Source organism: Aythya marila (genome assembly GCF_965140915.1).
Source record: "Aythya marila genome assembly, chromosome: 3".
Classification (NCBI taxonomy): Eukaryota; Metazoa; Chordata; class Aves; order Anseriformes; family Anatidae; genus Aythya; species Aythya marila.
The window spans coordinates 92545403-92569860 of record NC_139044.1 but is presented as its reverse complement, the minus strand read 5'-3'; the positions used below and the strand labels follow the sequence as shown (position 1 = coordinate 92569860).

General features: G+C 37.3%; 1 protein-coding gene across 1 annotated transcript in view; it reads right to left on the bottom strand.

Annotated features, from left to right (window-relative positions):
- The window catches only part of KHDRBS2 (KH RNA binding domain containing, signal transduction associated 2), a gene marked incomplete at its 5' end in the record, with an annotated part of 348053 nt that overhangs the window by 109231 nt on the left and 214364 nt on the right, over positions 1-24458 (bottom strand). The window contains one exon of the mRNA XM_082757411.1: positions 2010-2137. Within this exon, the coding sequence (XP_082613537.1) occupies positions 2010-2137 (128 nt within the window). The remainder of the gene's footprint in view (positions 1-2009; positions 2138-24458) is intronic.

The window sequence follows — 24458 nt, the reverse complement described above, 5'->3', positions numbered from 1 at the left end:
CGCTTTTGAGTGTGCTACTGTTTCTGAAGACTGTGCAAGTGGCCAGTACAACCATATGTGATGCTGGCAACACTTAACAGCCAGGTCCAGAGATGTGAATGCAACTCGGGTTTCCCTCAGCTGTATAAGCCCTGATCAGCTCTCTTCTGAGACAATCAAGCCAATGGTGTTAGCTTTTGATCATCTTTATTTTACTACAACTTCCAGGAGGTAACTTTACGCAAGTATATTTAACTTAAAACGTTTCAGTTCCATTTTATTTTAATATTCTCTTGGGATTTCTACTGCCCACATATCGGGGACCCGTGCTGGAGCAGTTTGCTCCTGGGGCATGGACCCTGTGGTATGGAGCCACGTGGGAGCAGTTTTTGAAGAACTGCTGCCTGTGGGCAGCCCCCGCAGGCTCAGCTGGGGAAGGAGGCATCCTGTGGGAGGGACCCCACATGGAGCAGGGGCAGAGAGTAACTGAAGGAGTGGTGGAGACAAAGTGTTAGGGACTGACCGCAGCCCCCATTCCCCATTCCCCTGTGCTGCTTGGGGGGAGGAGATAGGAGTGGGTGGTTGGGGCAGAGCTGTTTTTAGTTTCTCACTGCAGTAGTCTGTTAGTAATAGGTAAGAAATTACATTAATCTCCTTATGCTGTTTGTTTTGCCCATGTTGATAATTGTTGAGTGTTATCCCTGTCCTAATCTGAACCCTTGAGCCCTTCTCATTTCATTCCCCCTGCTCCTTCTCCCCCCTGCTCCTTTTTTTTTTTTTTTTTTTTTTGTCTTTGAGGGGGCATGAGAAAGTGATTGTGGTGGAGTTCAGCTGCCCAGCAGAGTAAAACCACGACACCACAATACTACTTTCTGTCCTACTGATTGGATCACTAGGGTGTTCTGCAAGAAATGGAGCCCAGCACACCACTGATTATGCTTTGAATCTAATTTAAAAGTTGGCAGTCTGGTGCAGTGATGTTCTGAACATCACTATTAGTAAGCCCTTCATAGATCTTAGGTGTAACAAAGAGTGGTTTCTGAGTCCCAAAAGTCTTCCACTACAAGATGGTCATGAATGCCAATTGTAACAAATCCTATACATGGCCTCATACATGGATAAAAAAGTTCATTCAAAAACTGAGGGAAAACACTTTCAGGGAAGAAAGAAAGACCATAGGTAAGATCAGCCAGTTCAATTACTGAAGAATGACTCATCTGTGTGCTTAAAATCAGGAGGTCTATTTCCTCCAAAATAAAAGTGGATTTCTTAGGACCCATCTTGAAATGATCTCTGTGGAGGCCTCCAAGTAGCTAGATAACTTAACTTAGGTGGCAAATTTTAAGGATTCATGGTCAAAAATGGGTCTGGAGGAGTGCATTATACAGGTCTTCTGAACAAGCAGAGCTCTCTGTCAACAATATATTTAAAAAGTAGTTGGAAGAATTCTGGAAACATTCATATATCAATGCTTTTAGATGATATCAATGAAATTCATATAGAACTGATAATACAAATGAAAAATAAAATTCAATGCAATATATATATATATATATATAACATTATACATATAATATGCACAAAAATAAGTCATGATTTGGTAATAAATGAAGTGTTATCCAGACTATGTGGCCTTCTCTGACTATGGAACAGAACGCTTATAAAACCAATGGTTTTATGATACTGACCATACTGATTCTGTGTCAGCATTACAATACTTTTTCTTAGACATATCCTTCTAGTGGCTTCATAACCTGTTGTGATTTGCAGCCTGTTGCTGGTATACCCTGACTATAGGCTCTACAGCCTATATTTTAGAGCCTGGAGCAATATAGACTGCACAAGTTCTTAGAAGAAAAACCTTTTGGTTTACTGACCATAATGTGTATTTTTTTTCTTTCTTTTTTTTTTTTTTTTTAAGAAAAGCCAACCAACCAACCAAAACAAAATAAAACAAAAAACCTCTATGCTTGTTTTGTCATTGTTTAAATTTTCTAACACAACTAGCATAATAGTTCAGGTTACCACACCTTGAAGGAGCTGCAGGTGGCACACGGATCCCTCTTCCTCGAATGCCCCGTCCACGTGCTGAATCCTCAGAACCATTCAAATATGATAGCTCTCTCAGCTGCTCCTGACGAATTTCATCATTATAATCCTGAAATGTAAAAGATAAAACTTGCTGAAACTTTGTATATTGGCTGAACTGCCAAATAACCCAAAACAGAAATTACATAGATGCTATTTGGGTCAATTTCCCGACATTATCACCTGTAGGATAAAATATGATCTTTCTATATACACAAATGATATGAAATTGAAGTATTTGTGGGCTGGAAAGCTACCTATAATATGTGGACAGACAAACTTACATGTATACTTAAGATGGCCATAAACAAGATATACACACAAAATAAAACATGTAAGGTACACAAGGCATAAAGACAAAGTAGACGCTAAGGATATATCTGTAAACAAGATGCAAATGCACTTTCACATAAAAAGGTACCAATCTCAAACAGCTCAAAATCATATTTATCAAATTATAAATACCTGATATATTTTTAGGCAGACAGCATTGGTAACTTTCACATACTCCAAACACAGATTCCATCTGCTGATGCACCTTAGCATGAAAAATTACACTGGATGCATTTGTTTGGATGGTTTAATCATAACATACCAATAATTATAGTGTTATGAAGTTAAATTCTACATCCATTTCTTTTACTGAATTTTATCATCGTTGAATAATGTCCTTAGTTATTCTGTATATCTACTAAACCACTTCTGAAAGGAGCTCTCTTTAGGACTCATGAGTAAAAATGCTATGTTTACTGTATAAAATTGTTCAATTATATAAAATAGGCCCATTCTCAGACTGCAGGGTATCAACTCTGCAAGCTTCTGTTGTCTCAGTAAACAGAACATTGGATGAATATCCTTTTCTTACTGACACAAAATATATAATATTGGGTAATTTTAACTTATTTTACAACCTTTGTCTTAGTCAGAATTCCCTTTTTTTTGTTTCCTTCATTTTATTTTCAGCTCCTTGTGTGCTGATCATAGAAATAAGAGCCCTCTGCATTAATCATCCCTCTGGCAATAAGTTCTGCAATAGTTAACTAGTATTTCAAAACAGAAAATATTATTGAATTTCAACCCTTCACTTTTTCATCCTTCAACTTGCAACTGTCATTGACAGGCATGCCAGGATCTGAAAATGCTACAGTACCTGCTACAGTCACCTCAGATGGGTGACTATCCAGGCTGCTTTACAAATGACACTTTTTAGCCAAGTTAGAGACCAGACAAACAGTGAGATGGAACCTAGACTTTACTTATTCCTAATCCTTACCAACTTTCTGGAGTCAGACATATAATAAATGCTTCGTCAGCAAAGTAGGTGTAAGAAATTTGTAGATAATTCTAACAGTAGATGGCTGACACACTGAAAAATAGAGCTGCAATTTACAAGGAGTTTGAGAAGCTTGAAGGGCCAACAGAAACCTTTTGCAGGCCAACAAGAAGTGGTGCAGAGTTCTGCACATATGCTGCAATAATCAAGCCCACACATTTTTAGAGGCTGGGAAATTACAGGTTGAGTCAAAGCACTGCTGAAGATGATCTAGTGGATGCCTGTTTGAATATTGAATATAGGGTGTTCTCCTTTGGAAATAAGGTATATTTCATACAGTGCTACATTAGAGGAGTACAGCCAGCAGCTCAATAGAAGGTATCCAATTTACACAGTGTTGCTTATGTCTGACCTAGAGTATTTTATCCAAGTTTGGCCTGCCAATTTAAGATGAATGTGGTGAAACTGAAAAAGGTCCAACAGAGGACTACCAAGGTAGTCAGTGGCCTAGAGTATATGAGGAGAAGCTCAGGAATGTGGACTTCTTTAGTCTGTTGAAGAGGAGACTGAACAGTGATCAGAGGAGTTTGCAAGTACTTGAAGGAGAGCTACAAAGTGGTGCAGACAAAGAGTAGATTTGGGCTTCTCATGAGGAAGAAGTCTTTCACTAGATGGATAGTGCAAACCTGGAACAGGCTATACAGATTCAAGACTCAGCCAAACAAAGCCATAGTTGTCCTGATTTACTGTTTACTGTTGTCAGTAGGAGTGAAGAAAATCTTCAATGGACCCTTTCAATAGACATTTTTGTGACTGTGCAGCTCTCATCCATCTTCCTCAGTGCCCAGGATATTGTGTATAGATTTGCCTCTTCAGCAGGTGCTATTGTAGGAAGGGAGAACATCTGGTAAACCTGAATTATGAAACCAACTAAAACTTGAAGACAAAGCCCAACTCTTGTGCTGAATAGTTGAGAAGTTGGTGACCTGAGGCAGGTATGAGTGAAGAGGGGTTGGAGAAACAGGAGAAGTTCTCAGACAGTTCTGCAACTGTTTTTTATTTAATCTTAGGAATCAATCCCAAAGAGACCCCACAAAGGAACTAAGCCTCTTTCTTCCTACAATACTGAATCAGAGGTACGGGCAATCTATTGAATGATATGATGCTGACCTTGTGCTCTAAGAGAGTGTAGGCCTAGTCATAATTTTACTTCTAAATTTCTAGGAAGTGCAGCTGGAATAAATCCTAACAATTCAGTTCAGAAGAGAACCACATTCATACAGCATAATATGTGGCATTTGTAGCAGAATCATAATTAAGGGTAAATCCCAAATTTTCTAATAAACAAGATGATAGCTTTCTGATCACAACATTCTTCAAATCTTTTTGCACATTTTTCTGTTGTTTTAACATTAATGGTAATAAGATATATACATTGTTCTAGAGAAACGTGTTCTGTAAAACACAGAGGGAAAAACACAGATAGGATCAATCAGGTCACATTTACAGCAAAATCAAAACATGTACCATTTACTATGCCTTGCTTAATATCATCCGTTATTCACACTGGCTCTTCAAGGATTAGAACTTCAAACTAGCTGATTGAGTTTGCCCTTCAGGTTCCACAGCAGTGCTAGGAATGAGCTTCATTAATAATGAAAATAAATTTTGTAAGAGTAAGATGTGGGGGGGAAAAGAAAGGAAGAAGAATGGAAGAAGAAAGGAAAGAAGGACCTGCAAAGAACATAAACTTAAACTTTCTGTGTTGCTGCTTTTAGAATGTTGTATAAATGAACTTCTACCAGAAACTACCTCAAAGCTACTATTCCTTGGTCAGATGTGCATATCATTTATAATCTTAGCATTTACTAAAAGACCCCCCCCCCAAAAAAAAACAAAAAAACACAACAACAAAATACAGCAAGACCTGCAAATCTGCACCATTCTATTATACAGTGCCTTTTATTTTCCTACAGGTTATTTACTGTATTCCCTGTTAAGAAATATGCACTATGCATTTTAAAAGAGCAAGAAAAAGACAATAAGGTGTATGGAGAACTGTAATTAAAATGCTGGGAATCCTGAAAAAAAAAATCTATTAAATTACTATATATAGATCATTTATCTTACATGCCCTTTAAAAAAGCATAATAAAAATCATAACCTTGAAACCTGAAATCTGAAATTTTGAAAAGAAATGCTCTTTTCAACTCTTCATTAAACAGAAACATAACACTGAATTAATCTTTTATAACTGCTACATGAGTCTAGCTAGAGACAGAGTATCCTGCTGAATATTTAATTGTAGCTGAGTTCAGAGCTTAGCACTTGAGCAAATTATGCTGCAGATGTTTCATATATATCTAGTCCCGAGAGAGTACAAGATGTTGCAAGACATACCTATACTGAACAAAGAAAAATGAAGTAGCTATACACTGTAGTAATACGTTGTTTTAGAAAGAAATCCCTACTCCTTCTATTAAAATAAGCTCATGAGAAATGTGCTGTACTTACTAGTTTTTCTCTAATTTAGGAATCTTATAGCTCATTATCTACATTATCATATATATATTGTTCCTGTTTATATCCTTAAAGACATTATTAGCTAGCTATAAACAGCTTTTGGATTCAATGATACTAAGGGTGCCATCTGCTTACATCACGGTGGTCAGTGTTTGCAAACAACCACTGTAGGTGAGCTAACCACCCACACCCACAACATTTCACCTAAACATGTATCTTGACTTTAAAAAATACTGAGGATTTACAGTCTTAGCAAAGTCACTAGCACCCAGGTCCAGCTGTCCTGGTTTCAGTTATTATAAGAGTTAATTTTTCTCTTAGTAGCTGGTATGTGTTGGGGATTTAGGCTGAGAATAATGTTGATAACACACTGATGTTTTAATTGTTGCAGAGCAGTGCTTACACTAAGCCAAGGACTTTTCAGCTTCTCACACTGTTCTGCAAGTGGGCAGGCTGGGGGTACAGTAGGAGCTGGGAGGGGGACAGAACCAGGACACCAGCAAATCACAATGTTCATCTAAGTGCCCCAAAGCAAATTAAGCATTAAGGTAAAACCCTTAGTTTTCTAAATTACATGAACACATTTATCCCAAACTACCACAACAATGCTTATTTATGAGGGTGTGGAACGGTTAATTAGGTCAGTTGCCTTGACTGTGCTAGGAACAAAGGAAAGCTGTCAATATCAAAATCAAACCAGTGACAGCTCACCCAGGGGCAGTTCTGGCATGGAAGTATGGCAAAAATGTGAATGCACATAAGCTAGGAAATGTTAGAAACCTTTTTTTTAATTTTTTTTTCTTGTAAAAAGGAGCAAAATATGGCGCAAGCTGCAAAACCTGATCTGAATTTAAAAGATCACACAGTGACAAGGGAGGAGAGTTAATAAAGAAATCAAAGGGTAAGACGTAGACAGAGGCAACAGATTTCAGGAATATCTATCTATCATTAGCATAACAAAGGCTCATAGAAGTCAAGGATAAATCAGTCCCTTAAGGACTGTGATCTCCTGTCCTGATGTGTTTTGCAAGTTTAAGTTCTTTCCATGTATATGAATGATTTGCACTATTAATAAATATCATTACTCTTATCTGTGACAGCTGAATTTCATTCTAACTCCATAGTTAAGGGGAAAGTAATTTATGTTAAAGGCAAACTACCTTAAAAATGCAGATTTATGCAACTCAAACCAAAAATGATAATCATAATTCTTCATATTGACAATGTTGAAGTATGAATAAGACACACTTGGTCCCTTATATGGATGACAGTTTATAGCATACTCACACTTACTCACACTCCTTATCCAAGCTAGCTATATGTATCATGTGAAGGACAGACTACTCTCCACATGGTGTTGGTAAAACTAAGGTACCATATTCTACAGACAAACAACTACCTGTTAGCATTTTGTATTTAAGTCATCAAACTTTCCATGATTTTAATTCAGTGTAAAAGAAGTTGTAAAATATAAATGCTTATCTTCCAGTTATTTTCTGTATATTTCTTAAAGTGCTTGCTAAGGATCCGAAGGCAACAATACCTGAAATTTATAGCTGGCCTATATAGAGAGGTTTCAGATAACATGTATGACAGATCCTATAGTCAAAAGAATCATATATTACCTTAAGGACCACCACCTCTTTACAGTAAACCTGAATAGACAAGAACAGAAATGTGGTCCCATGGTCCTGAAAATCTCAGTCTGTACTGCCTGAACACTCTCTCTCAGGCTTGTAATTTTCTCTGAAACTGTTGCCAACAGAGAGCTTCACATTCACAGACATAGGTATTCTCCATTCTGCATTCCTCTCTTCCTGCACTCAGCCTAGCAGGTAGCAGAAAGGCAACAGGAGATGGATTTGAACTCCCCTGGCACTTCTGCCTCCTGCCCAGTTCCCAGAATCAGTAAAAGAGCTTTAGGGCTCCATAAATTTGCACAGATTTATTGAAGCTAGACTACCCCCCCTAAATCCTGAGGTTTCTGTCTTGGGGCTATATTTATGTAGCTTAAGCACCAATTAGCTTGAAATTTCTACTGAGTAGCTGCTTCAGAAAACCCATAGACAGCCAGTAGGGCACAGAAGATCCAGTGAATTACATGGAGTTAGGAGATGTGAACACAGCCCTTTTAATTTTTCTTTTAGATACATATGAACTAATTTTGGGCACTAAAAGAGACATTGTTCTCGTGCTTTCTTGTATATATGGGAAAGCATTAAGTCTGTGAGCATACCTGGTAGTGAGGAGCTTCCTGAAGTTGCTGCTACTTTGTGCTTATGTGGCCTTATGACAGGGAGTTGCTAGGATTCAACTTCAAAGCATGGTGAAAGTTGCTCACCTGGACTCATGGGGTCAGGATCTCCAGTTTATTGTACTGAAGAGGCCAAGAACCCAGGAATTCCCACTTCCTAGCTGAGTGCTTTAATATCAGACTGTTCCAAAAAAAAAAAGAGAATTATTACTGGCTGCTTAGTATCAGAAGAGCTTGGTGAACTAAATCCTTAGCTGACAGAAGTATTTTAGCATTTCCTTATATTCTAATATCCAGTTCCAATATTCTATAGCATTCAAAGTGTAAACATATCAGACTTTTTCCTGCACACATCTAAAGCCTCTCTCTATCAATGTCCACTTAAACTTAGGCAATTATGCCACGTAGATTGTATAGCCCTCTCAATCACCGAAAATTAAGGTGAGGCAGTATCTCAGCTAGGCATGTAGATCAGGTGGATGGAACTGCATCCTAAAACTTCATTCTTTGTCTCTCTAATGAAAATTCAAAGTTCACTGTAAAGTACAAGATTAATCTATAGCAGAGACCATGCCCAACCAAACAATTCCTGCAAGGTTCAGCAGAACTGTGGAAGCTGGCTCTAGTCCACCCTATGTGGGTTCTGATGGGTATGGCATATGTTCTCAACAGTATATGGAGAAGCTCAAAACTGACAGCTGTTTTGATGTTCCTAGATAAGATCTGTGTTCTCTGAACCCATATTTAATGTATATGCATGGTTTCCTGGTTACCTACAGTCGTGACCATCTGTTGAGATGGCTTTTTGCCCATTTGTAGATTGGTCTGATTATTTCACTAGAGCATAGGTGCCAGGTAATGATAGGTTTAGATGGACAGCCTGCAGTGCGCCACAAGTGATAATGCTTCTGCCAGAAGTTCTCTTCCGTGGCTCCAATATTGCATTAACACCACATGCCTCTTTGCATTTGACCATACATATTGGAACTTACATAAGGCCATTCTGTGTGCATGCAGTTCTTTGGCAGACAGTAACCCCCTCCCCCCGACAAATGCATAAAAATATAAATATAATCCATCTGACTCGAAGGAAGAAATGTGATTTTCTCTAAGCAATTGGCAACTTAGCCAGATCCACAGCTATAAACATTATGTCCTTTCACTTGCCACATTAAAAAAAAAATAATAAAAAAGAGGTTGTTTTACCTGCTTCTAGTCTGTCTGAAAAATAAACCTTAATTGTGTGGGTCACTCTTAGAGACTGGAACACATAAAACAGACTATACATTTCTCTCAGTAACATTTTGAATGTGTTGCAGCCAATATGAGTTTCAGCTTATAAATGCCTATGGGCAGAATGCAAGCAGACATAAGCTAGAGCCACGTACACTTGCCTTTGAGGTTAGTTGACAGCTGGGGGATTTGTCAGCTTGCCACAGAGAGCACTAACCCAAGCGTGGATGTCATTTTTCTCTTTGAGCATGCACAATTAAATCTGCCTGGCATCATCAGCATGGGGCACTGCTCTCTACAAGCAGTGTGGGAGGGAGGGGGGACATCTTGCTCCTCAGTATCTGAAGAGAAGCTGCCAATACCCACAGTGTAAATTGTGCATAGGCAACTGTTATGAAACTTCAATCCAGATATTTTAATTCTTGCTAGAACAGAGCAAAATAAACTTCATCTAGTTTTGTATTCATTCTTTTTCTTTCTCTCTTTCTCTCTCTCTTTTTCTTTTCCTTTCTCTTTCTCTCTCTCTTTCTCTCTTTTTATAGAAAAGAAGGCTTGTAACCAAAGACTGTTCCATTTTACATGGAAATGTTGTTAGCCACACAAAGTAACCACACTGAAGCTCAGTGCATGATGTTTTAAAAACCCTTAGAAACCTGTATTAAATTCCAGATATTTGCCCCAATTTATTCTACCCCTCTTGCTCCCAGCCCTCAGAACAATGGATGCCGTGGTCTGTGATTCATTCAAATTACAGCCATAATGCCACAGAAGTCAGTTAGCTGACAGCTCTCTATCCCTGAATTTAATTTTGAGTGAATCCTGGCTGCCAGAGACTTGTGCTTATTTACAGTTGTCACTTGAAGGAGATATGTATAAGGGAATTTGTAATATATAAACAGGACATATAGCAAGCTGTGGGGAGAGTGGTATAGCCACACATTACTGAAGAAATCTTTATAGATTTTACACTGGATATTTATACTGGCTTCTAGGAAGGAAGGATGTGATATGATTGATTTTCCTCTGGGAAAACCTGTGTCCTTCAAAGAAAGCAGGGACAGGAGTATGACTGTCACCGCTCTTCTCCAGCTGTTTGTTGGGAAGGTGTACTTTGATTACTAACAAGATTACTAATTGCTCCTAGGGCAGGATCAATGGTCTACTATAGCCATGTTGCTTGTAAATGAAATTAACAAGCTGTGTATAGTAACTACACAACTTCTGTTTTAACAATGCCATGTGGGAACCACATTGCCTCCTGCTAACCCAATGGTGTAAGTTTGTAGCCCCCTTGTCAAGGATAATGACAAAGCCTCTTTGTTGGTGAGAATGGCAAAATTCAGATGTGTTTACTCCCGTTTTGTGTGACTGACTCATATAGCCCTGCTACAGCTGTGCTTTCTTGGTCCCATGTTGCACAGCAAAGAACAATGAAAGATGGGAAGTCTTAAAATACCTTACAAATGTTTGTTGAGTGTCATTTCTTTTATGGTTGCTAAATCATTTTACAATTTTTAAAAATCCTATTAGGTGATAATCTGTACAAATTGATTGTAAATGAGACAAGAATTAGTTTTTAAAGCAAAAGGAGCATTTTTTTGATTTACTGCAATATATAATTAAGAAAACATGAGCTCTCATTGAAGTAAGGACTGTCTTGGCAAACACCAGCTCTAGTACAAACACAGTAGAAACATTCTTAATAACGCTATATACTGGACTCTAGAAAGAAGCTTGGTCTGATTCAAAGATAGGAGACAGAAAAATATCTTAAATTCAGTCAGCACAGAGCAATTACTAAATACTCTGAAAGTCAGAAAGGTGAACTTACTGCAGCAACATGGTAACTAAAACAGTTGGGTGGACAGTGACATGACCTCAGAATTCATTTCTTCTTTTTTTCCAAAATAAGGATTTGAGAAAAAGGATGAAGACTTTCTTTCCATTGTCAGTCCTAGGAGCATGCACAGAAAGCTTCTAAAAAGCTCAGACCACCACCAGGGCTTAGTTTTTGAAAGACAGCTGTACCTCAAGTGTTCTCCTCAGTAAGAGGTCAAGACAGAAACCACAGTAACTGTATTTCTCACTCAATCCTTCTACAAAGAAATCTGACTAACCCAAACTAAAGAGCATAGCACATCATCCCTAGAGCCAAGGCTTTTTTATATACTAAGGGAAAAGATAACATGCAACATGCTGGGAAGATGGTATGTGATAGTGCTGTAAAAATACAAAAGCAATTTTAAACACTGGAATCACACATATTTTAAATCTGCTTGGTTTGACCTGCTATAATCTAAATTAGCTCCCATACAGAGAAATTTACGGACAACCAATGTAATGATATAGAGGAAATCCAACAGAGGACATGCAGTTATGTGAAGAGCTGCTCTTTCCATGCTTGTCTACAGAGAACCCTTCCCTTCTGAGAGAAGTGTGCCAAGTGACATCCATGTTTTTGTTTGATGCAGGAGACAACTTTGTATTTAAAACTGGTGACACCAACAGCTGCCTGGCTGAGGCAGAGTGCGACAGGTTCTAAGTAATGTGTGTAATCCCACCCCACCAACACCTGCCCTGTGGAAACTGCTGTGCTTCATCCCACCATAGCCACCCTTCAGGCATCATTTGTCCTGGGCTCTGCTCATCTGGGGAGGAAACAGGCTGGCAGAGGGAAGGTATGGAGAAGACAGGGTGTCCTGTCTTGCTCCTCGTCAGGTTAGGTGGTGGGGGCCCATTTCCACACACCCTCCAGCATCACATGGCAGCATCTGCCTTCTAACACAGTATTTATGTGCAGTTTTGCAACTGCTCACTCTTCCCAACAGCAGGCCTTTTCAGGCCTTCATCCCTGAACATCTGCAATATTGCCATGCTACATGCCAGAATGGCTTCTGTAAGCACGAGAAAAAAAATATGAAAAGATGTTGCTATCAGATTTCAGGTTCACTGTCCAAACAGTCAAAGAAATTAAAAATACTAAAATAATTTTATGCTCATCTTTTTGAAATTTACACTAAGCTTCAAGTGAGGAAGAGTGTAAATATATAGACAAATAATCAACAAATAAATAAATATTCAAAGGAATGGGAAGAAAAGTATCAAATAAGAACAGTTGAAATCTTACTGGGGTGGGGTGGGAAAGGCAAGGTGAATGAATTAGGAAATAATACTTTCTTGCAAGTTTTTAAAAAATATGCAAGTTTAAAAAAAATGTTTTACTAATTCCATTGGGAATGTATGCATCAGGTTTATACCATATACAAGATGTTGTGGGTTTAATCTTTTCAAAAAAGAATTGGAGACATAAGGAAAGATGGTTAGTAAAATCACTTACCAAAAAATGCTTACACAAAATATCAAGTACAGTTGTATTAATTCCCAGGTGTCTCTTCCCTGTTTTTAAAATACATAGTGTATGAAAGATTAGGAGTGAAGTGTGTAAGACTTAGCAAGTGCTGTAATTAATTTATTATAAATAATCTTTTGAATTGTAACCAGATGTAAGTGACATTATTGCCAGAGTTTCAAGCTCAACAATTTAATATACAATATGATGAAGATATATGTAAGCAGTTCTACATTTGTTATTATTTAATTTGAATATCCTTTATTTTGTTACCATATAAACCCTTGTAAATAAGATTATTTGCCAGGAGATATGGCACCTGTATTTATAATGTCTCCTTTTCTGCTCTGCAGCATGCGTTAAAGAGGGTTCCAGGTATTTTAACACTATTACCATTGCTATTTTTGGATATATATTTTTAAAATATAATATCAGATTATACCTGCTGACTACTGGATAGCAAAAACCACCTGCTCCTCGAAATCTTTCATTGTTTTGCGGCTGATGCATCTAAACCTGCCCTCCCTAGGGGGCTGCAGAAGATGACTGACTTCAGAACAAACACAAACAATCCAGGCTTGAGGGGAAAAATGAAATAAGCTCCACAGCTGAGGGGCCCTCTCATGAGGATGTCTAAGCAGAATCAACTGAAGATCCACTTCAAGCACACCTGTTACCCAAAGAGTGGCAGTGTAGTGAAAGAAAAGATAAAGGCTACTATGTCAAATGGTGCCAGTCAACTTAAAAATTTATTTTTAAGCTGCACCCAGAAGTGGAAAAACACCTTTTAAATGGATGCAGTTACAGCACAATATTTCATTTAGTATATGAGCTCCTGTATTTTACCACAGCTTCATTAACTGCATACACTTGAAGATTTGCTACTTATATGGTATATTCCTACATCAGGCAATCTTGAGAATGATGATATGCATTGGATACAGGATCAAACTATATTCTCAGGAGGAGAACCTGAGTTATACTGAAGAAATGCAAATGGGATTAAAAAGTCAGACTTAGCTATTAGATTCCCTAGATAATACTAGATTCATTGGCATATATCTTCTTCAACTTCAGTTCTGACTTGCAGGCCCACCAATGTATTTCTTTTTATTAAACTGGTTTGTTTTTATGGAAAGACAACTCAATTGACTCTAAATTAAACTTTTAATTAAACTTAAATTAAACTTAAAGAGTTTCAGGATGATAAACTAATCATTGAATATTAAACTGCAACTTCCTAATAACTGAACAAATTTCTTGTGATAAAAGAAACAAATAGCATTCAATACTTTTCCATCATTTCCAAGCAACACAATCAGCAACTACACATAGTACCAAATGGGGAAAAGAGGTAAAAAGTGCTTGGAAAATGTATGTTCAATTTATTTTTTATACTGTAAGATTTCTAATTTGGCCTTGAACAAGGAACTCAAAAATTCACCTAGAGTAGGACCAATGAGTCTGTGTCCAACATTACAGTCCTGACAGGCCACAGACTTTCCAGTCTTTCTGATTTACTGAAAGAAAACAAACAATTGCCTTCCTTTCTAGCTGTACCTGACCACATCACAGGACTAGTGTACACCTATGACTTTTGAACACAGACACCACATTCACAGAGCCAGGTAAGTATACAAGACAAAACCTTTGTTACAGTTCTATGTACAACTAGATGCCTGTAAAAGAAACGTGTAAATCTGTTTACACGTTTACTGCTTACTGTTAGACATCTCAAAGTAAAACGATTTTGAAAAAGCAAACCTATTTAGTTCCTTAACTGCTGCAATGCACATGCAAACACACTTTCATGGGTGGTTTTTTTTTTTTTTTTTTTTTAATAATATTGAAAAAATGGTATAAAAGAGCATGGTGGTCCTCTCTGCTTATTATGAATGTTCTTTGCTGAATTGTACCACAATGTCTATGTCTATGTCTTAAAGTTATTAAAGTTATTAAGCTGGGACTTTATCAAAAAAAATCTTATTAATTTTGTGAAAAGAGTCAGAAATTCATAAACAAGAAATTTAAAAGTTATTTTAATTTGTATACATAGAGATGGAATATTTCTTTCTTTTTGATTTCTCTTATGATTTTTCAGTCTTCTAAGTAGCAAAACCAAAAAGATGGGTCATAAATTTCCTTTCTTAAATTCCCAATCTGAATCAGGATAGTGAAAATATACCTCAATAACTAGGAAATGAGACTTAAGACAGTGATTTATTTATTTATTTAATCTTAGAAATACAATGTTGAGCTCAGTGCCAGCTAAAAACTGGACTCGATTCCAGCTGGATCTTAGCAGCTGTTAATCAAGTGCCACAAATGTTCAGTTTGCCAAGCAGATTTCCCATTCAGAACAAATTTGATATATGGACTCAGAGCCCACCTGTAAAAGACTCTACCCTGCGTTCAGGGTTTCAAGACAGCTACCCCATATGCACAGACATGCAAGCACATAAAAATCACCTACCAAGAGCCCAGCTGGCTGTTACGACCACCCCTGATGATCTTGAATCCGCGCCCCGATTTTGCTCAAGAACCATGATCAGGGCTTGAGGTCAGCCCTCTACTCTTGGCTAAGGAAGATCCCACTGAGTTCTGTGTTTTTCTGTGGGGAAAATCTGAGGCAGGCAGCAAGTTGTTGGTGAAGTATTTAATAGTTGAGATACGTGGGCTTTATTTACATAACTAAAAACATCATAACTTCATGCTTATCCAAAAACAATAGCTGGTGTTAATAAGCCTCAGCTGTAAACATAATGTTATTAGCTAAATTATGCACCATGGTTCCTCACCTGTCTTCTGTTCCACTACAAGACTTCTCATGAGCTATTTTATCATCAATGAAATAAAAAGCAATCACCTTACATTATATATTTTCCAACTGAATAGGTGTATAGACTTACAGGTTGTCTGAACTGAAAAAAAGTGGATGTGAACCTACTTGTTCCAAGCTGTTATTTAACCATAATTAACCCATTTCTGTATTATTGATTTTAGGAGCACGGAAATCAGTGCAGGACATTCCTCTCTTTTTCCCATTCAGTTCAAATAAAATGCCTTTAATTTAGTTCAATGTGACCAATATACAAAGCTTAGGAGAACTAAATACCTTAACTTTAAATATAATAATTCACCCCATCACAGAAAATGTAAGGAGGCACTAAAAACTAACAGTATATTCATCATTGTTGTCCTGCCAAAGGGAAGAGCACTATAAATGGAATTAACTGAGATTAGTTTATTTCCTTTTCTCATAACTCAAATGATCAATTATTTTAACTGAAATGTACTTAATTAAAACTGAGGTATATTTAATTTAATTAAACTGTCAAAGCCTGCCATTAGTTTTAATGCCAAATGTGGATAGGTACTGAATATCAATATCTCATTATGTGTTTAAATTCAGCATAGCAAGCCAAGGCAAACACATAGGAGTTCATCGCACCTCAAGGTGCAAAGTAATCTGTTTCTGTTGGCTGCCACTAACTCCACTTAACAGCAAAGGCAGGTTATTTTATTGAATTAAAGCCTTCCAACCCTGGGGTTTATGAGATTAATTTCTCTGTTCTGGCTCTCTGAGAATGGACTCAGGTCTGATTTACCTGCATGGTTATTGATATTTGTCACTTGCTTGTGCTGTATGGACTGGGTGAAAGTCTCACAGTTCTCCTTCAATCCAAAAACCTATTGTAAATAACTTGGGTTCAAAATTTCAGTCTTAACATGAAATTTTGAAGTCCAGGATTTCCTACTGTGATCTTTATTAAGCTATTCTGATAATTATCCAGCACTGATGTGGTTAAAAAAAAAAGATTTGTTCACCATTCAACTTTCAGGGTGCACAAACTGAAAAATTTTAACTGCTCAGGTCAGATCCTGTAGGCCCAGTCATCATTAGCATTTATTTTTGTGCACATTATGAAAATAAGACGACAGACATCTCTTCTTGCCAGTGCTCTTTCCTTTGAGCAGATTTCCTTTGCTCTTCTAAAGGAAGAGAAGGAACCAGCTTCCCCAAAATGCTCTGGACAACCACCGTTGCCATGTGTATGCCAGCCGTGTCACTGTGAAATAAGAGCACTGTTATTTCCTAAATATTTGGCAAACTAAAATCTCCTGAGATTCCTCAATCTAAAGAACCCCCAAAGCAAGTCTATCTTAGTCCTACACTTCCTTAAAAAGAACAGGAACAAAACAGAACACGACCTACATTGATTTATTTACCAAGTGGTTCTACCTTTTCTTTGGAGAATCTGGACTCTGCTTTAATAAACCATTCTCCTTGAATGTCATTTGCGCTGAGTAAATACTGATTCCAGAGTGGTAAGAACTATCATTTGTGTCCTTATGCAAGGGGTTTTGAAGCAAGAGTAGGCTGAAATAGCTGATAGAAGAATCTGTTTCAAATATTCAAATACATATTACTGATAAATGAAGTATTCTCCCTTCTTACCAAGCCTATTCCATGTTGTTTTCAATACTGGCAAACCCCCAAACTAGCCTTTCGTAATAGAAGTAGAGCCTCACAAGTGCCACATTTCTGCAGCTATTACACAGTTTATGTGTTGCATGAGGTACACAGGTCTTCACAGTCTTTATTCTCTTCTTTATGTGGAAATTTCACCTCATTAATTTGAGTTCAGTTCACATTGGCAGAGATTACATATTTCAGAGGGTATTTATTTGTAAATACACCAATTCTTGTTAAACATTTAAGCATAAACCTAGATATAATGGAATTAAAAATATACCACAGAAGCCTAACCAATAGCTTTTTATAACTAAAATATCCAAAATGAAGGGAAAAGGTTGTATGTGCTACAGAATGCAATACACCACTCAGTTTTATACACCCAACATAATATTTGAAAATATTGTTTTTTTTTTTTTCCTTTTTTTTTTTTTTTTTTTAAACCAAAACATCTGAAGGAAGCTGGAGGACTTCTTAGATTCAAGCATGACTTCTAGAATATCTATTCTGAATTCTATTGGTTACCTTTTCTCCTGGTAATTATTAATTTGAAAGTTTCCAATCAGAAAATCCTTCAGACTGTTCCAGTAGTGCACTAGCAAAACTCACTTTCATTATCCCTATCTTACTGAATGCTCTATCCTTTACTTTGCAAGAGGTTAGTCTCTGAGATGTTCAGCAGCAGACCAAGGTTCTATCCTGATTCAAATCCACAAAAATGTTGATGGCTAAGATTTCCTAAATTTGCTAGGTATTAAAAGAACCGTTCTTTCCTTTTCTTTGCTTCCTGGAATTATTTAACAATAATTTTGTTTTCTCATTTTGGAAAAACACTTGCTTCTTCCTACCTAACTCCCATTAGCCTCCCCTCCTCCACCCCCCCTATTTTTTTCCATGGCCTCATGTTTGAAGACTTGGAAAACTGAATTTCCAAAGATCACACACACAGACAGGTTCCCAGGCACTGCTGAGTATTTCTATGTAGAAATTATTTTTTAGAAAGAAGGTGAAGTTATATTTTCAAGCATTGAAAATAGGAATACTGTTCTGGCTGGGAACATAGCCATTGTTTTGGAAAAGCTTTCAATCTTTCAATGCACTTTAAGGCCAGCTTGGAATAAGGACTAGAGTTAGAAATCACAACTGCATGGCCTGAAGCCTGAATCTGTTTTACTTTATCTGTTTTGTTTTTTGTTTTTGTTTTTTTGTTTTGTTTTTTTTTTTTTTTGTTAAGCTTCTAGAACAGAAGCAAGTATTTTGATCAAAACAGACTGTTATTCAAGTAATTTCTCCATGATTTATTACTTCCTATTTGGAAATTAACAAAGTAATTCTGTCTTAATGGATGGACAAAATCTTCAAACAAACTTGAATATGTCTTTGTCTGAAGTAGAAAAAAGAGGTGTGAGTATGAAAAATCATAAAATTATTGCTGAAATATCCAGTTGATGTTATTACTGAATATCAGCCGCCATCTTGGCTCCTTGGTCTGAGTTTGTCTGCCATTAAATCTGTAGTAAGGATAAGTTCTTCTCCACTTACAGTCCATTTATTATTTAAACTAACCCATAAAGTAAAGGCACTTCCATAACTAAAATAGATCATAAGGACACAGACATTTCCTATCATATCCCTTCCTGATTGCTCTGAGGACCTGTATGCCACACAGCTGTCCATAATTCTACAGCTCCCAGCTCTTGACTTGTCCCACAAATCTCTGCTGGGGAGACAACTGCTCACTTACATGTAAAGCAAGGGTACTGAAAGTACCAGTTAAATTGTGTTCTATAGTGTGAATAGCTGCCTTTCTATAGTGTGATTAGGTGCCTCACCTGTTTTCAGGAAGCCCAGGTCCCAAAGACCCAAGGGAAAGTCTGGAACAAGGAGAAGACTCTCCCTCAGCAGAGGAAGGTTGGGTTAGAGGGCTCTTAAACAAACTGGACATATATATATATATATATATATGTATATATATATTATACACATGCATATATATATGTCTGGATACTCTGGATGCGTACCTAAGTACACGGACAGTCTTTACAAATATAGGTTACATTAAGGGACAGTATAGTGGACTGTAAACTGTCTGAATGGCCAGGCCTGGAGGGTTATGATCAGTGACACAAAGTCCAGCTGGAGGCCAGTCACTACTGGTGTCATCAAGGGGTCAGGGAGAGAAAACCCTAAGCTAGAAATTACTTGGGAGCTTAAAATCAAATTTTGAGTTCCTACTAGTAACTTGCACAAAACTCAGCAGCTGAATGACTCATTTCTTATGCTGAATTAAACACTCACAGAATGTGGGCTGAAGTCAATTTGAAACAGGATCTGTTCAACTGTCATCACACTCTACTGCAAATGTAAATTAATTCTTATTCACAGCATCACACCCACCTCCTTTAAGATGTAATTTAATCTTCATAGTACTTCTGTTTCTTTTAGGTCTGCCATGCAAGTTTCAGATCAGCATGGTAGAACATGCCCTGCTAAGATTAAGTAGGTTTTACCTCCAACTTTTTTTTTTTTTTTTTTATTCTTAAGAAAGATGGTACACATTTATGGCCATGTTTTCAAACTGCAGGGTTGTGCAGCCACAAAAGATTGGAAACACAAACTATTTGCACTGAGAAATTTGTATTTGTAAATCCACAAGTTCTGTGTGTAATGGTGTGTGTCTGTATATGTACCTGTCTTGTATTCAAAAAAACAGATTTTGCAAGGAATTCATTGCTCTGAAAATGTATTTGCATTTATCATGCACTTTGCAACATGATACACATTTTCTTTTCCTAAGTGTTTTTATATAGTCATAAGTCAATAAAGGATCAAACTTTACATGATTTTTTCTTTTTTTTCTGGTCACCTAAACTACACCAATGAAAGAAAAAGGCTTTCTGAAGCTGTTTATTATTATTATTATTATTGTTATATAATAATAATAATAATAATAATAATAATAATAATAATAATAATAATAATAATAATAATTTCAGCTCAAAGGGTCTTTTCAAAATGAAGGAAAGTTGATGAGTCCTGTTACGAGCACAATTTCCCTGCAATTTTTGGAAGTGATATTTAGCATGCACTACTAACAGTTAGGGAAACATTTGCATGGAAAAATATGTCTGCCTACAGTGAAAAGCAAGATTTTAAATGAAAAAACTTAGTTTCAATTTTCACTTTGTGCTTACATTATGGTAGCATACTTAACCAATTCTCTACCACAGCATACAAAATCTAAGAAAGCCTAGGTGAATTCACAAGTTAAATGAATACATTTACATCTATAAATCAGTCAACAAGCATATATTCTGTACTGGATTATGTAATTTGTTTCTTGAGAATAAAATCCTTGGATTTTGTCTTTTAATTCCTTAAGTGAGATGTACCCTAATTGCAATTTATAATATTTCTATTTCCCAAAATTTATATTTAGATATGTTTATTGATCCTCTGTACTGAAATATTTTGTGTGTTTCTTAATGTGGAACGGAGTTGTTCTATAGCAAATAGGAGCTAAGAATTCTGCTTTACATGAAAGCTGTGTAAAAGTACAACAGAAGAAATATTTGCATTGTTTTCTATGTAAAATGCAACAAATAGTTTGCTATTTAAGTATAAAATCAATGATCTCAGCCTGAAGGTTAGCATAAAGAGGACAAAGGTTTTTGGTAAATCCAATTATAAAATCTGATTTTCACAGTAACCTATGAGAAATGTTAGATTCTTTTTTCTTTTTTCTTTTTTCTTTTTTTTCTTTTTGATAATGACAATGGGTTTGTTTGTCTTCCAACACTGAAACAGTAGCTTTATTATCTGCACAACTTCCCAGTTACCCTTTTTTGGTTAGTGTTTAGCTCCATGACTAGACTTGTTTGCTATTCAGTAGTGAGTGCTGATGTGGAAAATAAAGTATATTGCTCTGGTGGAAACTGTGGCATTCTTGTCACCAGTAATATTGCAAACTGCCTTCTAAAACAGATGTTGGATAATGAATTTCCTGGATTAAGATAGCAGAGCACTGCAACATTCACTTAAAGTTAATATACCAGATGTATAAGTTAGGGAAAGATGTTTCTCCATTTAAGACACTAATGTGATTAAACAGGTTTTCAGAGTAGAAGAAAGATATAAATCACACTACATTATCAGCATCTCTTATTTTAATGCAAATACTGAGCCTGATATAAAATTACAGCTTGTATGTTTCATATTCATCTGGTACAGGCTTAGAAGATGTAATAACAAACCAGTTCACAAGGCCCAAGCATTGGCAGTTTCAGGCAAAAATAATTCATTTTTTTTTCTTTAGAAAACATGGATTGTTCAAGATTAAGTAGTCTCTGGTGGTTCCAAGAGCACTGGCTTTACTTGGTAAGGTTTTGGTAGGAGGAGGGCTGCAGGGATGGCCTCACTGAGCTGAGTCCAGCAGCTGCCCCATGTCAGCTTCAGCCGACTCCAAAAAAGACCGCTGCTGGCCAGAGCCTAGCCAGTAAGTGATGCTGGTTGTGCCTCTGTCAGATTTAAGAAAGGGAAAAAAAACTGCTGTGCAACAGCAGCAGGGAAAGAGAGGAGTAAGAAATGTGAGAGAACCAGCCCTGCATACGCCAGTGTCAGTGCAGAAAGAGGGCAGGAGGTGCTCCAGGAACGGAGTAGAAGTTCCCCTGCAGCCTGTGGAGAGGCCCCTGGTGGAGCAGGCTGTCCCCCTGCAGCCCATGAATCCCACATGGAGCAGATCTCCACGCTGCAGCCTGTGGAGGAGCCCCTGGAGGAGCAGGTGGATGTGGCCTGGAGGAGGCTGCAGCCCATGGAGAACCTATAACAAACTAACTGTTTTATTATAATCACAGTATACATCTGCTCTGAAGATTTCTCTAGGTTGTAGAGTGAAAGGAAATATGAAATACACTGAAGGAAGATTTCATTGCAATGGCTTCCAGCTGGATCACGTACCAGATTTATTCTTTTTTTTTTTTTTTTTTTTTTTTTTTTTTAAATATCTGTGAACCTTTCTATTAAAGACTGATTTATTTATTTTTTTCATAAAATAAAATATTAAGTTCTATAAGATAGACGATATGGTAATTATTTTGAAATATATCAAATTTAATATGTATTTCTTATCAGACCAATTCAGCTCTTTCAGTGTCACTCATGCCTGAATATAATGATATGATAATGATGCTTTATGCTATTGTGATGCATCACTTTATGTCCACTTAGGCCTTCAGCTAATAAAGTGCTTATAGAAGAGATTTTCTTCATTGTTTTAGCATTTTCTACCCATGGTTAAGTACACATCATTATACTGTTGTACTGATTGATGCCAGTTTAGCATGAGGACATTTCCTAGCAATTATGTTTGATTGAAGTATTAAATATTACATCTTTCCTCTATATTTAAATTGCATGGCTATTTAAAAGCTGGAAAACATCAAACACAATGAATACATATTTATGTGTATGTATACGTATATGCATATTCACATAGAAAAATACTCTTACATATTAATGTAAGATGATTTGCATTTATAGATGTGTACTCTTTTACAGAACTTGTCTTCTCATGGTACAAATAAGGAAACAAAAAAAGAAAGAAATATCCAAGGAATTTTTTGATCCCTTCTGTGACAAGTTTCTGTTTAAAATTGCTTTCAGTTTTGCAGGTATTAGAAATCTCATTGAACATGTACAAAACCAAACCAAAGAATGAGCTGAGCAACATGTAGAGAGCATTATGCAATGCCTATTTCTACTTGAAAGTGTAAGTGATTATTCTCTGCATAACAGAATGCACATAAAATATGAGAGTACACGAATGGTTTTGAGGTAAACACACAACTATCCATTCAAAATGTCTTTATAATTTGTCTCTATAATTGTGTTATGGTCTGCAGTGAAGGCTAAAGGCTGTTTGTGTCTATATAAGCATTTTTTGGACTACTCAGCAGGAAATGTGTGGTTCAGGAAGCCTATCAGCTTCTCCTTTCTCTAGTCATTTTTTCCAAGAGAAGCCAGGAGATGAAAAGGAAAAAGAACTTTTGAAAATGTTATTATTACTTTATTTCTTTTTTATTTATTTATTTATTTTTTCATTGTGAAACAAGATTGGTACACATTCAGTGGTAGGTAGTCATGGCAGAGGCAATCACAAAGAACAGCCAGAGGAGGGAAACTTCAGCTAAAGCACAGGATCCTTTGTGACTGTGTTCCTCACTGAGCACAGAAACCACAGGAACTATGACACTTTGTTTGTGACATTATTTTCTCATACTATGTACTAGACACACTAGGATGGGTGAACAATTGGCTGATGGATTGGGCTCAAAGGGTTATAGGAAATGGAGTTACATCAGGCTGTCAGTCAGTCACTAGTGGGGTTCCACAGGGCTCAATTTTCTTCAAAGGCCAGTTTTCTTCAATGTTTTCATAAATGACTTGGATGCAGGACTTGAATACTAAGCAAATTTGCAGACGATAATAAACTGGTAGGAGCTGTTGACTTTCTTAAGGGTAGAGAGCCCTTGCAGAGAGATCCTGACAAATCAGAGAGCTGGGTGATCACCAGCACACGAAGTTTAACAAGAGCAAGTGCTGGATTCTGCACCTGGGAAAGGACAACCCTGGATATAAGTACAGACTGAGGGATGAGAGGTTGGAGAGCAGCCCTGCAGAAAGCAGTTTGGGGATTCTTGTCAACATAAAGTTGCATATGAGTCAACAGTGCACCCTGGCAGCCAAAAGGGCCTACCATGGGGCGCATCAAGCATGACATTGCTAGCCAGTTGAGGGAAGGACTTTTCTCCCACTTTTCTATGTGTTAGTGTGGCCTCACAAATCTGTGTGCAGTTTTGGGTGCCACAGTATAAGAAAGACATAAAAATGATAGAAAGCATCTAAAGGAGGACTATGAAAATGGTGAAGGGTCTAGAGGGGAAGATGTATGAGGGGAAGATGTTGAGGTCCCTTGGTTTGTTCAGCCCAGAGAAAAGGTGACTGAGGGGAGGCCTCATGGCGGCCTGCAGCTTCATCACGAGGGGAGCAGAGTGGCGGGCGCTTGGGGGACAGTGCTCTTGGGGACAGTGACAGGACCAGAGGGAACAACATGGAGGGGAGAGTCAGACTGGGTATTAGGTAAAGGTTCTACACCCAGCGGGTGGTCAGGCACTGGGACAGGCTGCCCAGTGCAGTGGTCATGGCAGCAAGAGTACTGGAGTCCAAGTTGTTTTTGGACAATGCTCTCAGACGTATGTTCTGATTTTTGGGTGTTTCTGTGTGG